This window comes from Apodemus sylvaticus, chromosome 2, assembly GCF_947179515.1.
Source record: "Apodemus sylvaticus chromosome 2, mApoSyl1.1, whole genome shotgun sequence".
NCBI lineage: Eukaryota > Metazoa > Chordata > Mammalia > Rodentia > Muridae > Apodemus > Apodemus sylvaticus.
In genome coordinates, this window is record NC_067473.1 from 165,340,343 (window position 1) to 165,357,057 (window position 16,715).

General features: G+C 40.1%; 1 protein-coding gene across 1 annotated transcript; it reads left to right on the top strand.

The window, feature by feature from the left end:
- Positions 1-7,551: 7,551 nt before the first annotated feature.
- LOC127679261 (C-type lectin domain family 2 member D11-like) lies at positions 7,552-14,568 on the top strand. Its single transcript, XM_052174977.1, has 5 exons — positions 7,552-7,723; positions 10,019-10,144; positions 11,033-11,211; positions 11,765-11,871; positions 12,849-14,568. The coding sequence occupies exons 1-5, from the start codon at positions 7,579-7,581 to the stop codon at positions 12,970-12,972; spliced, it is 681 nt and encodes a 226-aa protein (XP_052030937.1). The 5' UTR covers positions 7,552-7,578; the 3' UTR covers positions 12,973-14,568.
- Positions 14,569-16,715: the final 2,147 nt, after the last annotated feature.

The window sequence follows — 16,715 nt, forward strand, 5'->3', positions numbered from 1 at the left end:
CTGTCTCACCAGTTATTTGAAAACCTTAAAGACATTTCAGATCAATTGTTTTATTGATGCAATAATTGAAAATTGAAGAGGACTGTACCATGTCCTTTGACTCCTGCTGACAGTAGGATTTTGTGCCCTCAGCCAAGAACAATGCTTCTTTTGCACCAACAAATCCAAACTTGCCTGAGACTTAAGGACCAAAGACTATACATAAGAGAAAACAAAACAAAGCAATAACAAGCCTGCACCTGTGAATGAGCTTTGGGATTCCCTCCACTCAGGCTACTCCCCTTCATTACTTCTTTGTTCCTTATTATGCTCTTACTTAAGTGTTCTTCCTGTTTTTTTAAACTTTTTAATGATGCTCTTTCTGGACTAAATCACTGCCATCATTAGGTTCTCACTGGGACAGTGGTTACCTTGGCTAGGTTGTCCACTTCAGTCTCGTCTTACTAACTAAAGCACTCTCTCTAACTGCTGTCCGAGATTTCTCCAAAAGTTCACGATAGAAGTCACTGGATCCACACAGATATTCTGGTTAAAATTCTACTCCTGCTTACATAAAGTCAATCTGACCCATGGACCCTTAGACCCTAGGACAGAGCCAACCACCTCACTCCATTATTCCTCTCCCACAAAAAGAACCAATAAGAGGATAATTTGACCTCTTTCTTTTTATCTGAGCTCAGGATCTGTAATGAAAGGTAATAAAGTAGAACAAGAAATCTCAGATGAGCTAAGGAACTCCTGACTCAGCAAAACCATAAGAAAACATGCCCTACAAGAAAATACAGTAACAGAATACCAGCTGCCATCATAAAACTTTCCTCTCCAGACTTTCCTTCTTTGCCCTACAAAGCCCCCAGTCCTCTGTGCCTGGGCACTTGGTCTTTACTTTTGTATGGTATTGCTGTCCTTCATTGTTCTGATTAAAGGACAGCCTGCATCAATTCTGAAAAATTTTTCCATGAAAAATATATTATGCAAATAATCTTTGCTGCAATATGAGTGTACATACTTGTACATACTTATATATTAATTTGTTTATTCATTTATTTGTTTATAGGTTTATTTGCTTACTTGGTATCTACCATGGTGTCTGGCAAAGAGTAAGCTGGAGAGGCAAGCATGGGTGCTGAGAACTGAACCTACTCCTTTTGCTTGGGAGCTTCAGTCTTTAACAGCTTGGCCCTTTCTCCAGCCCCCATTTCATTTCAAGGATTTTCATATGAGGAGCTCATTTTGGTGACCTAAACTGTAGAGAATAAAAGCAGACATTGCAAGATATTCTCAGCATGTTCAAGTGTATATATATATATATATAATTAAAATGTACCCTTCCCCCAGCCTTGAGTAGGCTAAACAAGCCCCCTCCCCACGGTTTTCCCTGGAGTTGCCTGGCCTCACTGCATTAGCGTTTTCCTACTAGTGCTTTGAGAACTTGACTGCCTGCTGAACTTGCTTTGCAACTCTATTCTGTAGAAACAAAGTAGGGGGTCTGTGAGTTTTCCCTATATAAACACAGAGCTGAAAACTAAACTTTGAGCCTTGATCAGAAACTTTTTGCTTCATCCTTCTCTTGCATGCCCATCCTGTTTCATTTCCAGCCTCCATTTCAGGTATACCCAGTTCATCCATGGCTGCTGAACAGCTGCATTAACATGGTACCAAAGGTAACATGTTAAACCGCATGTTCAGAAATCTCATTAATATCCATTCCTAACAGCATGTGTTGTAATTCTATGTGATTAATTTTCACTATATTGGAAAAATATTTAAATGGATGTCAGCTGTTCATACATGGACTGACAGTGAGAAGATAACCTTATTTTCCCATAGCATTTGGTGTGGCCTAATTCCCATAGCCAACACCCAGCCCACACCTGTATTGATTTAACCTTAAGTCTGATGTTGACTTACTGGTCTGTTTTCTCTTTAGTGATATGTATTCTGGTTTAGATGTCATAGAAATATCAACCTGCCATTTAAAATACAAATACTTACTTTTAGTGTTTTTTTCAAATCTGTTATCTCTGGGCTCCATTATTTGAGTAGTATGCCTCATGAAGGTAAGATTATTTTAATAAAAGTAGAGATGAATGCATTGTAACTTCTCTATGATGGTGATTTTTAGAGAACCCCCAAGTGTGGGTTCTCTGTGACCAGCATGAGCAATAGAATAACCATTCATGTGAAACATGAAGGTCTAGTTCATCATAACTCAGTAGCTGGTGATGATTCAGACTTCTAGAGTCTGACACTAGGAAGATTATTTTAAGCATATTTAAACCCAGCACAGTTTTAGACATAAGTTTCCCAATGGCAATTAATTCAACCCTTCATACACAATAAAGCTTATGGCATGATGACATCAAAACTCTTTGTAAAGTACTTGTGAGTTCTTTCATAACAGGTGGGTTTTATGCATTGACTACATGTGACATCTTAAGGGTCTGGTGTGGTTGTGGTCATTCAGATAGCACGGAGGTCATCTCATCTATGAGCCATTTTTGTTTCCATTTATAAATTACATGTGACATCTCCCATAAGGATGAGTTCTTTTGATTGAGAAACAATGCTCATGATAAGGGTGTAGGGAGGAAGAGTCTGGGGAAGCCATGTGTGACCTGTCCCCACAGATAGCATAGAGATCTACCAGTTTATTAATCACATCCATTACCAGCCTTCTTGGGAGAAAATAGTTTTATACATCTCTTCCTTTGACAGGACAAGTCTGAATGTTCAATATTCCTGGTTTTATTTGTGAGCACAAGAACCTCTGTGTCCCCAACAACTGCATCTATTATCATAGGCAGATCAAAAGAGTCCAGTGATATTTTTACTATCTTGTGTTCTTTAAGACTTTTAAGTGTCTTACATAGCTAAGTTTAGCCTGAATATACCAGCCTCTACCTCCTCAGTGTCTGGATTGCAGGTTTTGCACCTTCATATTTTTATTCTTTAACCAGCTCTATTACCACAACTCTAGAACTTTGCATAAGATGCCACTTCTCACACAAATTTAGATACACTCACTACACTGGCAAGCAGGAAATGGAGACTGGTGTCAGTTCTTGAAACAGGTCCTAACAGCTTTTGCACACAACTATTCCATTCAAAAGGCAAATAACATATTATATATGTTTTTCCTAAAGATTGCCTTCATGGCCTGTGAAGATGGCTCAGTCAGAAAAGTTCTTGCCACATAAATGTGAACATATGAATTCTGTCCTTCATAACTTATGAGAGAGAGAGAGAGAGAGAGAGAGAGAGAGAGAGAGAGAGAGAGAGAGAGAGAGAGAATGATTTAGGTTGTGTGCATGCAGCATTAAAGGGTCTGTGTGTGTGTGTGTGTGTGCATGCGTGTGTGTAGCCTTTGCTGTCCTTGAACGTCTTCTATAGACCAGGTTGGACTTGAACTCACAGAGATCCATCTACCTCTGCCCCCTAGAAGTTAGGACTAAAGGTGTGCACAACCATGGCTTAGCTTCCTTCCTTTCTTATAAAGGATATTTAATTAAACATCCAGATTTCTTATTTTTGGTGAGAAATTCATTGCATATACTTACATTTCTTCTTTGCTTCAAATTTGGCAGAGAAATGAAACACAAAGACCCCTCCCCCCCCAAAAAAAAAATCCTTGGGTGGATGAAGCAACTGGCCTGTTTCAAATGCTCAGACTGCCTCAAAATAAAAACAAGCAACCAAAACCCTAAACCTTCACAACTCCAGGTCTCTGAATGAATGTAGAGTTTGTGAATTGGTGGGGCTGGCAAGTTGGGCAGTAAGGGAGGGAAAGTATGTGCAAGGAGGGGATAGCCTAGATATTTAAGGAGCTCTATATTTCCTTTCTTCCTTCCTTCCTTCTTCCTTCCTTCCTTCTTCTTTCCTTCTTTATTTCCTTCTTTCTTTCTTTCCTTTTTAACGATTTATATGTATGTGTATGCAGGTGCCCACAGAGAACAGAGGGAACACATCCTCTGTACCTAGAGTTAAGGGCAGTTACAAGCTACACAGTGTGGCTCCCAGGAACAGAACTCAGGGGAATTCTAACTACTGATCTAGGAAGTGGTAGTTTTGAAAAAACAGTTTCTACTCAGAAGTTGAAAAATTACTAATGTGTTAAAGAAATACTCTTATATTTGTATATATGAAATAAAAGAGTTGTCAGCTTTCTTTCAAAACTATAACCAAGACAAAATAAGTTAGTTATGGTTTTATTTTTTAACAAGGGGATGGACTAGGGAGATGATTTAGGACTTAAAAGCTCTTGCCACATAAGCCTGACCATTTGACCTGGATCCGAGGAACGCAATGGAGCAGTAGAGGACAGACTCCTGTGCCCATATGACTCTTATACATATGCTGTGTCATAGATATGTCCCTCTCACAATATCCTTGAAAGAGTACACCCAGGAGAAACAAGCTTGACCACTGTGCTATCATCAGATTCCCACTGACCCCCGAGTGAGTCATGAAGAAGAGAGAGGACAACAACAGTCTTGTGTTCACTGTGGATGTCAAAGTCAACAAGCACCAGATCGAACAGGCTGTGAAGAAACTCTGTGACAATGACGTGGCCAAAGTCAGTGCACTGCTAAGGCCTGGCAGAGAGAAGAAGGTAGCATATGTTTGCTTGGCTCCTGATTATGATGCTCTAGATGTTGCCAATAAAACTGGAATCATCTAAAGTGAGTCTAGGTGGCTAATTCTAAATATACACTTTTTTCACCATAAAAAAAGATAGAATAACCTCTGACCTTCCTGGAGATATGATATTATGGCGACTACAATATCACACAAAGCTCTCTCTCTCTCTCTCTCTCTCTCTCTCTCTCTCTCTCTCTCTCTCTCTCTCTCTCTCTCTCTCTCTCTTTTCCTGCCTTTTAAAAAGTAGACTTGAAGAATTCTTCCAGTGTCACAGGAAAATTGAGTGGAAAGCCCTGAGACTTTGCCTTTGCTCTCCTTCGACTTCTCTCTGTTTCTATGGTTAACATCCCACACTGGGAAGCACACATGGCTAGAAATAAATAATGACTCTGCTATGAAGCTGAACCAGTCTTGCCCACAGTGTGCCTTCTGTAGGTCAGGACAAATTATTGGGTGCTTTTGTCCCACAGTGAAACCTTTACTTTTTCACACAGGATAGTCTTACTGCCTAAATATCCCTGGGATGCTGGTAAAATAGCTCCTTAACCCAGGACAAATATCTCCCGGGATACTCTACTTCCCTGAATTGCTGCAGACGTTTTATAAGAAAGGATCAGAGGTCCTTGTCACTGACCAGCTTCACTCTGATGCAGGAAGAGGTCTATTAGTATCTGCCTCAGAGTTCTGTAGTTAGAGGAAGAGGCCTCCATTTTGGGGAGGGTTGAAAATCCCTGTGGCCTCAGTAAGGTCAGCTACAGTTATGTTTCTAAAGCAAAATTGCTCTGAAAGAGAAATGAAACACAAAGTAAATCAGAAACAAACAGGAAAGTCAGCTTCCTGAAGGCTCCAGCATGCCTCCTGACCCTGTTCCAGCAGATTCAGAATGGCTTTTTCAGTAAAGGGCTACTAGTGATCTGGAGGTTGAAAGGGAGAGAGGAGTTGGTGGCAAGAGGAATGGGGAGGAAGGAGAGGGGGGCGAGAGAGAGGGGGGGAGAGGAGAATGGAAGGGGGGCAGAGAAAAGAGGCTAAGCAGGTAGAGACATTGGGAGAGGGATCAGACCTTGAAGCTTTCATGTGGGTTCATAGAAGAGCAGGTATGCATGCTATTGGTCAGATTAAAAGCCTTCTAGGCCTTTGTTTTAAGCTGTCGTGCTTTTGTCTTAGCTCAAGAGGGTATAGTAGTTCTGCCTGCATGTATGTGTGAGAACCATAGAAGTGCAGCAGAGGACAGAAGAAGGTGTCTGAGCCTGCAAAACCAGAATTATACAGAGGGTGTGAGTAGCATGTGCTGAGAATTGCATTCTGATCTTCTGCAAGATTAGCAAGTACTCTTAATGAGCCATTGATCCAGCCCTGCCTTCACTGAAAGTACAAATGTGGCATCACAGCTTTGCTGCTGGATGTTGCTGCATATTGCCTTTATACATTCTGCTACAAGAACATAACACAACACTCTACAGTAATGAATACATTACCTTTTCCAAGGTGCAGTGTGTTTACTCATTTCTCATCTGTTGTACCTAGTTCTCAATTACACTCTACCACACACTGAAGTGTGCTGTATTATTTTGATTTTCTTATCATGAATCATAATGCAATGAGAACTCTCACGTGGACCTGTTTACATACTCGGTTTGTGGGCATGCACTAAGAAATGGAATTGTTTCTCCTGGGATTGGTCAGGGAATCCATTTAAAGCTGTGGATGTTTTCTTTTCTACCTGCATCTCCACAGTCTCTCTTTAATGCTGTCTATAGAAAATACCAGCATCATTGTGAATTACTAGAATTGCCAAATTTGGAGGCTCTATGATGAATATGTATTAAAATTAAAATTAATCCCTAAACTAATCACAACTTGGGATGGTGTGGGCTTTTCAAACTCCCAACCCCACTTCCTTCAACAAGAGCACACTGTCTAACAAAGCCATATTTTCTAATTCTTCCTAAACAGCTTCACTAACTGGGTACCAAGCATTTGAATACATGAGCCTATGGGGCCATTCTCATTCACCACACTGTAATATAAGAATATGGGTAAAGGAATCTATGAGCCATCTTTGCAGAAGGGAACATACCTGTGAATTGCAACCCCTTTGGGGGGGTGGGGTTGAAATACCCTGTTACAGGGGTCTCATATGAGATATGCTGCATATCAAATATTTACATTCTAATTCATAATAGTACCAGAATTACAGTTATGAAATAACAACAAAATAGTTTTATGGTTTACAGTTACCACAATGTACAGAACTGTATTAAAATGTCACAGCATTCTTAAGATCGAGAGACCTTGAGGCATTCCTTGCACTGATAAATGTGGCAGTGGGTATTATTTTTCTGTCTCCACACCACTAGCCAAATGTTTCCATATATAAACATGTAATATGGGACTACATGAGTCTGTAGTCCTGAGGCATGATCTGGCTTCCCGAACAAAGGATCTCTTATTATCTGAGAGGCAAGAAGTGTGTTTACAACTGACTGTGAGTCCCAGCTCTCTCATTTATGACTCTGTCTCCTAGAGATTCAGTCTATGGGCTTCTCAATGGACAGACTCCTCTGACTTTGCCTGGGTGTCCCTATAAATAATGCCCTCAAAACTCAGAGCTGTAGCAACACGGGACTCTCTGATGTGTGGTATTCAGAGCAAGAACGAGTTGGTAATAATATTTTCTTTTTGTGTTTGTCTCCTTTTATTTCTAAGTTGATTGCTGCAGGGCAGTAAAAGTGGTCCCACCACACTGCCCCTGAAATTCCCTAGCTCTAAAAGCTCTTTTTTCTACAGATTTTAGTTTCACTTTCTTACAGTCCAATGAAATCCCTTCCCTATAATGGGATTGTTTTTCAATTTGAACCAAACAATGTGTAGGGAAGGAGGAGCTCAAGCTGCCGGTTAGGTTAAGCTGATTGGTTACATACTGAACCCTTCCTGGAAATGCAACCAAGTAATTATATTTCTCAGCTTTCAAGTTTCTATCTGTCTGTGGTGGAAACTCAGCTTTTCAGCTCTGAGATGAGTGCCACAAAGACTAACCTACCTATGCTCAATACCACAGGCTGCCCACAGGAGGGAGAAATGGGTATGTATTTAATAGTATTTGAACCAAACTATAAGAGCAGAGAGGAGCTTCACAGGGGAACAGGAAGGCAAAAGAGCTGAACCTTGAACAAAAGAATAAGAACAGAAGGGTGTTTGTGGGTCTGTCACAGTGGGTCTGCAGAGCAGGAGAATGCAGACAGGATTAGTTACATGGCTTTGGCTTTTGGAAGGTGACTCATTATTCATTACTCTCTCCAGAGCTGCAGGCACAGCTTTCTTTGTGCTTAGCTTGTTAGGTCACTCTCCCAGGGATCTGGTGAGCTACACTCTGGTGGATTACACCAAACTGCTGTAGAAAATGCTTGCTCTACATGTCCACAGGGAAGGAATTCAGACAACAGCTTTGCAATGCGCATAGTGACAGAAGTTGCCTGGGAAGCTTGGGGTTTGTGTGTTGCAGATCCATTGTAATTAGAAAAGAATTGTAAGGAGGTGGCATGGGATGTGGGGTGGAGTGGGGTGGGGAACTGAACCCACCCAGGACCAAATCCTTTCCATTTTGAGCTCTTGATAAGTTACAGAAAAAGAATGCAATGGGGTTTTCCACTTCAGTTTTCAGAAAGGAAACAATTGTGTTCCTTGTGGTTCAGATTGTCTGTGCTTCAGTATATTTCATTCCTTTATCTTTCTTTTCCCTTCATTCCTATTCCTTCAGGTTAATTTTTTTTTCATTTAGAGAAAGAATACTGGATTTTGAGAAAACAAGTTTGATATTTATCAAAATACAAAATTCATGACAAATGTTAATGATTATCACCTAAATCAAGTATTCTGACCATTATTGTTATTGTTATTGTTATTATTATTATTACTGATGATGATGATTGATTGACTTTTTGGCAGGCTCATATTTTACCCCAAGCTGGTCTGGAACCACTGCCCTCTCTGCCTCAGCAGAGATGACTTTTTGAAATCAAATACTCAAATACTTAGCCAATGGAAACATTTCCAGTTGTGAATGCGCAGCTCCTGTCTGAAGTGCAGCTGTTGTATAACTAGCTGCAGGCATTTTGAAACATTTCTTGTGAATGTGGAGCTCTTGTCTAAAGGTCAGCTGTTGCATAAGGAGCTTCAGGCATATCTCAACTTTACTCCTTTGAAACCATAACTTGTTTTCTCTTTGAAATAGCTTTTCTTAGCTAAAACCCAGGTCAGCAATGTTTCATTTCTTTTTTCTTTTCTTTTCTTCTTTTTTAATAGATCATTTCCAACATTGCTTTAAAATAAAGACATGAAAGCTATGTTCAAACTGTGCTATAGGACACATTCAGATTTAGAGTGAGATCTGTGTGTATACAGCATGAGAAAGATGATTGCAAATTTCCTGTTTATGTATCAGAAAGAAAAAGACAGTATCAGAATTATTCTGGTATAAATACAAAGGATTATCCATAAGTCTTACTCATAATACTGTATAAGGAATGGTGGTGTGGAATTCCAAATGAAAAAAATGTAAATTTTTGATATTTTTGAAAAGCCCAATATCCACAAGTGTGCTCCTTCAATTCCTAACTTGCTAAGAATTTTTGTTATTTTACAGTAATATTAATTTTTTCCCATGATTCTACAAAACTTGTTAAAACACTCTCATATTTTACCCATTAGTTGTGTTAGTGTGTTCTATTACATTTATGTGCATTAATTAATTAATTAATTAATTTACTGACTAGGTTCTTTGAGATTGATCTTGATATAGTCCATATTGAGTTCAAACATCCCATGTAGCCAAGGCTAGCACTTCTACTCCTGACTCCAGCTTCTGCCTCCCTAGCACTGGAAATATAAAAGTGCACCAACCTGTTTGTCTTATTGACCAGAGCAAAAGGTACACAGGTGGTTATGTGCTGCCCCTTTAGGAGCTGGGATTGGGAACCCAACTCATGTCCTCTAGAAGAACATCAACAGTTCCTAACCCCTCAGCCATCGCTGCAGCCTCTTGCTGATCCCTGTCTATCCCCATCCTTTGCACTCAGTGTTGTCCTCAGTCCTAACCAGTCTATTCTTATGGAATGAAATATATGGATAGCTTTGCATGTTGTTTGCTTTCAACCTGATCTTCACTCTTTCTGTTTCTTGCTTCTTCATTGGCCCTTAGATCAATGATTGGAACTCCATGTTTCCCTTTGCTCTAGTCTTCCATGAGCCATAGACATCAATTATAGACCAGGACTTTCTATGAAGGGGTTTGCAGTGGGTGAATACAAGCTAAATCTACAGATAATTTGTGTTCCTTAAATGTTTCTTGAGACTGACATTCTCATATTATATTCTTCAGAAAAAATGCTCCAAGGAAAATGTCTCAGAGTGGTCTCCCCTGAGTCTCCTGCTAAGCTTTACTGCTGCTATGGAGTGATCGTGGTCCTCACTGTAGCTGTAGTTGCTCTTTCTGTTGCTTTGTCAGGTAAGTGATTTATTCTCTAAATTCTGTGACACTCTGTCCACAATCACATTGTCAGTTACACTTACTGACCACTGAGAGCCAGGCATTGTGGGCTCTAGAGAAAACCCACTGGAAGTTCTTGTTCTCTGGGAACTTAGGTTCCAGCTGGAAGATGCCTTGAAGGAACACACGGGCCGTGGTGTTCACAGGAGGCCAGGCTCAGCATCCCTAGGAAGATGGCATTCAGCAATCTCTAGACAGAGATGCAGGGGACAGAGGGCCCCTGGGGACCTGTCCAAGGTAGAGAACAAGGAGAGGAACACTCCAAAGAGGAACCACAAGGAAGGGCAAGGACAGAGAATAATATGACCAGGAAGATAGAGTGTCTCCCCCTGTGACCAATGGGTGTAGTTACCAGGCTCAACTGCATTTTGAAAGTATTAAATGGAAAGTTTCTGAAGTAATAAATTTATAGGACTTGCATTGTCCCGTGAAGTATGTAAATCCTCCTTTAATGTAACGTGTTCATGTGGTATAAACTACCTACCCAAAAGCTCTCTCTGCTATCTCACTTATCAGGCTGACTATTAATAGTTGTCCACATAGGGTACTTACTTAGGTAACCCCTATTGTAGTAAGCAGTCACCCAAATCTCAGAAAGCGATGCTGAGTGATTATAGAAATGCACTTCCTGGTAGTCCTACTGTCAGTGAGCACCTGAGAGACAATGGGACAGAGGCCCAAGGTGGGAGGCATTTAGATAAAGGCCCATCATGCTCAGGAGAGCATTCCTACAGATCAGTTAGGAAAGCTACAATCAAATTCACAGCACACAGCTGAGCTCAGGACAGTATTTCAAAAAGGAACTAAGCATATATGTTATAATTCATTGTATTGTCTAAATTTTAGTAAGAACTACAGAACAGACCTCAATCAAAAATATCTATGCTGCTTGTCCGACCAAATGGATTGGATTTGGAAATAAATGTTTTTATTTTTCTGAAGACCTAAGTAACTGGACATCTAGCCAGACCTTCTGCAGGGAACAAGAGGCCCAACTAACTCAATTTGACAACGTGGAGGAGCTAGTAAGAAATGGGCAGGGATTGGCTTGTCTGTTTTTTTTTTTTCTGTTGAAAATTATATTACCTTGAGATAGAGTGGTTACAGGTAACGCATGAGGAGGATCCCATCCCAAGCACATGGACACCTGTGGGATATGTGAAAGTGTGCAATTTGCTGATGCTTGACTTCTGACTGGAGTCCTGAGATATTCAAGAAATATTCTCTCATGAAGTGTTCATAGTTATCTGGAAGGTCAGACATATCATTTTACTGGGATACCTGGTGGTATATTCCTATAAGATGGCACATGCAAGATGACAATGGGTGGTTAACTCAGAACTAACCTGGTCGCAGAGGAAGGTGCTGTTACATTTGGTACTTTGATTCAAATGAGGTAGTTTAGAATTACAGATGCCAAGTGGATCCACTGAGAACTGGAGACTAATACAGCTCCAAATTCTATGACCTTCAGTTACACCCTCCTGTTTTCTCTAGCGGTAGCTGTGGAGTGGAGAAACTCCTTGATCATCTGAAACAGAGACACATATATTCTTGGCTTTTTGTGTTTTATGACAGGAGTTCCTAAAGAGATACAAGGGGATTTTTGACTACTGGATCGGCCTGCACAGAGAGTCCTCAGAGGGCCCTTGGAGGTGGACAGACAACACTGAGTATAACAGCACGTATGTTTTCACAATGTTTTTCCTTCTACTGTGTTCATGTGTTGTGATGTGTGTGAGTTGGAGATATGTGAAATGAAAGTCCGTGTCATGTGAAGCCAACTGTACTGGGATAGAACCCATGGGCTGGAGGTGTGGCTCAGAGTTAGTGTGTTTACATGGGACAGCCAATACTCTGGAAACTTCACATCCCCACAAACTTAAATCCTTTGGAGGTTTTCCTGTTTATTGACCACCATTTTCAAAACCTTTACTTAGTGTAGTTTTACTCAAAATCTTTACCAAAATGATGGTGTCTGGAGGTAGCTATTTTGTGCTCTAGCTCCAATTTAAACCTTTTTGTTGTTGATAAATATCCTGTGTGGGATATAGACAAAGCCTCAGATGGGCAGTGGGGCTCTGATATGCCAGAAAGCCACTACAGAAACTGTAAGCTGAGATTCAGCAGTCCACTATTTGCATGGCTGCACCTGTTCAGGAAAGCAGAGACTTTAAGGACTGTTGGAACCTCCTCTAAAGTTTTGTCATGACATAGCACCCATAACAGTTTTTGCATTGGAGCATAGCTGTTTTACTGTAATGGTAAATCACAGACTTAGTCATATCCACCTTTAAATTCCTTTGAGCAATTTACTAAGAAGTGGGTGCTCCCATATGTAAAATGCCTCAAAACAGAATTGAAAATCACCCTCAGCGAGGTCATTCATGGCTGCAGTTCATTTGAACATGGCAGCAAGCAACAGTCCAATGCCTTGTCCATATATTACATCATTCACCATGGACAAATGACAGAGGTATAGTGTTCAAATCCTGTGTGAGAACATGAGAATGTGAGATAGTTGGTGTAAAACTAGTGCAAGTGATTCCTCTGGGACATTTTGATTCATAGTATGGAAAAGCAGTGGAGACTGGTAAGATTTCATTGCAGGAGGAAATGCATTTCTGGCTCTACAGACTTACTGGTTTTGGTTTCTTTTCAGGGTTCCCATCAGGGGAGTAGAAAGATATGCCTACCTGAACAACAATGGGATCAGCACAGCCAGGATCTATGCAGATCGCAGATGGATCTGTAGCAAGCTCAACAGCCATAGCCTCCACTGCTAGATTCCTTTTTCTTCTGTGCAGCTTTAACCAAGAGATGCTTCTTAGTCTATTATCTATGGGTGCTACTCTTTCCCCTACTGTCTCACATTGCTATCAAAACGGATTATGAATATTTCCTAACATCACAAATGAAAACCATCTCAGAGAGCTGCACATACAGGAGTTTACAAGATCATAGATGATTCTAAGAGAGATGTTGGCACTCATTCCTTAAGCCTCAAGTACAACTAACGTTAATGACCCCCACTTTTATAATATGAAGTTTTTGTGTAGAGAAGTCCTTCTTTTGAATTTATGAGACCACAAACAATGAGTCCCCCAATGTGCATGTGATCTTTAAAAATGAAAGCAGAATGGCTGGAGTGGTGACATGCATCTGTAATCCCAGCTACTTAAGGGTTAAACCTGGAGGGTCACAGGTTCACGAGTGGGGACTGAAAGCATGGAAATGCCTTAATAATGATAGGGAAGACGAGAATCAGTCTGTAGCATCCCATGATTTGGAGAAACATATCATACATGCTTTTCAAAATTCAAACCAACATACGGAACAATTTAAAAAGTGTGTGAAATTAAGATTTACTTTACACTCTGCAATTTGAATCATGAGGGATTTTGGCCAAATGTTTCTCTACTTTAGTTTTCAATGTTCCTATTTCCAATTATACTGTTCTAAGTATACATATAATTACTTATTATCCTGTTCTAAGTATCATGCATTTTATAAGCAAATGGATTTTAATTTCACCATTTTATTGGATTTATTTTACATCAAATGTGAGTTAAACTCCTTAAGCATTTAATACTTAACTTTACACTAGCATGTATATTATTGGGTCTTTAAAAATCTATTTAAAATCTAATAGAGTTAGCTACCCCATACCGATGAGTCCCAAAAAGGATGAAATAACCAGCTAAAAAGCATCTTCTGATCTCTTCATCCTTTCTTCTCCCTCTTGTTCTTTTTAAAGACTATATATCAACTTGATATGCCAAAAGGGAGGTGTTTTGGGCTATCCAGGACTTGCAGTTGTGGGAGAACTGGGTTCAGATGGTGCCATGTTGCCTTGATTTCTGTTGGTAACATTCCTATGTTTGCCTTTTGCCATCTGGTTATCTCTGGTTTTAATTGGCACTGCTGTCTCTGTCGGGTGCTTGTCCTTTCTGTGAGCCTGCAAGCCTGTCTTAGCACCCTTAGATGTTTGGCTCTTTCCTGGCACAGAGTTCTGTTGTGCTGCCCAGATCCTGGGTGTAGGAGGAGCCCAGTGGACCCAGCTGTTCTGCAGCAGCTCTTGGTCCTTGCCTCCTGGCTGAATCTGCTGCTCAGTCACCTGACAGAAGCTGGAGGTAGTCTGACCTCTAAAGCAGGGAGTTAACTCAATCACTGCCTGCAGAATGGAACTCCCCTGGCAGGACTGGTGCACAGAGGACCTTGGAGACACCCAGGCCCTTGGTGCAGGTGGAGCCCAGATGGACCCAGCTGTTCTGTAGCTCTTGGTCCCTGCCTCCTGGTTGTATCTGCTTCTAGGTCATCTGGTCACCAGAGAGAAGATCAAGCAAATTCTTTTAAATAAACAGTACATATTTACAGTAGAAGCCTGTTTGTATTTTAATATGAAGCTTGTTATTAAGGCAAACCTGTCTGCCTTTTCTTAACAAGAGTCCCCAAGTGCCATCCATGTTTGGCTATCTGAGTCAGCTGCTGGGTGAAGCCTCTCAGAGTTTAGCCAAGCTAGACTCCTGTCTGCAAACAACACTATGATTATAGGGTCAGGGATTGATGTTTTCCCATGGCGTGGGCCTCACATTGGTCTGGTTATTGGTTGGCCATTTCCTCATTCTCTGTTCCATCTGCATCCCTGCATTTTTTGTAGACAGGAAAATTTTTTAAAAATTCTCTTTACATCTCTGCTTACTGCTTGCTTCCTGGTAACCTGCTTCCACAATCCTTCCTGTATCTTCTTCTTCTCTGAGCTGGTAGAGGTCCACCTTCCCAGGCACATCAAGTTCCTGTGAGGCTAGGTAGAGTCTCCTCCACTGAGACCAGACAAGGCACCTGATAAATTATCAAATTCGTTAAGGTGTTCATAATTTTATTTCTAGTCCTGCTAAATACAAATGTAATGAATCACAGGAATAATTCCTATTTATACCCTCTTCTTTTATGTTTTCAATTTATAGTCTAAAACAAATAACCAAAACCTGTTGTGGATTGTCATGGTGCTATTCTTTTGAACCAATTCCCTAATGAATAAGCATCCAATTACTGGGAAAGTTGGTGGGACTTCTGTGTTATAAGGAGGAAGAGAGAAAACAGGCAGGGGAAGAAATATGGCAAGTGGGATTTTCCACAAAGCCTGAGCATTCTGCCAAGTCAAATTTCTGGCTGCTGTAAGATGTTCTTCTGGAAGGGTAGTGACCATCGACTACCAGATTTCCCCAAGGTCTGTAGCTGAGGAGAAGTCAAAACCTAAGCCTATCTTTAAAATGGAATCTAAACATAAAGTAAGGTCAGTTTGGCTACTGGCAATCCATAATAATTCTGTATGGAGTAGGCAGGCCAGATTTTAATGCCTCTACAAGTTACACAGCTTCATTAACCTTTCATAGGTCTTAAGTTTGAACTTTATTTTGAAAAACTACTGAATAGATGTTAATAATGCTGTTTCAGCCTGTAACTTCCTAGGTGGGGTTTATAAGACAAAAGCAATGCCACACAAGCTTGGGTGAGGCAGCTCTGAGCTTTACATTAACTCAAATGTAAATATTTATGGTAGTCTCCTGCAAAGCAGCAGTCTCCACTTGCCTAATTTTTTAAATTATAAATATGGATAAGTGAAAAATCCTGATCCTGCGACCAAACTGAAAACTGCAGGCAATGGAACACTGGCAGTTTTACCTTAATTTTTAAGTTTCTCTTGCAATATTAGAGCATAACTACAACTTTGGAAAGCCAAACCCAATTTTAAGTAATCCATTCTTTTTAAAAATCAATACTAAAACCACTGCTTTCATGTTACCAAATTTTGCTGCCAGTTCTTATGTGTGAATTCACGACAGTGCAACTTTTAATGCCTCATTAAAGAGACATTGTTTTGAATCTTATCCCTTATAAGACTAATTTCTAGGATAAGAATTACATAAAATATTATGCCAACTTAGAAGTATCCTGTTTTCCTGGGTCGGTTCATGTCACATGTTGTTGTTTAAAATGATTACAACACTGATTTACCAATTTTATGCTAACTTTCTTGTTACTAATATTATATTTATAATCATGCCCAATAACTTACAAGTCAATACTCTATAGCCAAAACATGCAAAACATATTTATATTTTTTTAAATTTTTAAAAAATTTTTCTATATTCTTTGATTACATTCTGAATGCTTTCCCCTCTTCCCTCCACCCATTTCCCAATCACCCCCTCCCATTTCTCTGTCCTGGTACTCCACTACAATGCTGGATCAAGTCTTTTCAGAATCAGGACCCTCTCCTTTCTTCTTCTTGGGTATCATTTGATATGCTAATTGTGTCTTGAGAATTCAGAGCTTCTGTGCTAATTAATATCCACTTATCAGTGATTACATTCCATGTGTATTCTTTTGTGATTAGGTTACCTCACTTAGGATGATATTTTCCAGTTCTAAGACCAATCAGAAAGAAAAATGAAGCAGCTACACAAATCTTATACATTTAGACCAAACAAAATTTTTACTTTCTTTAGCTGTAATTTCAAGAGTA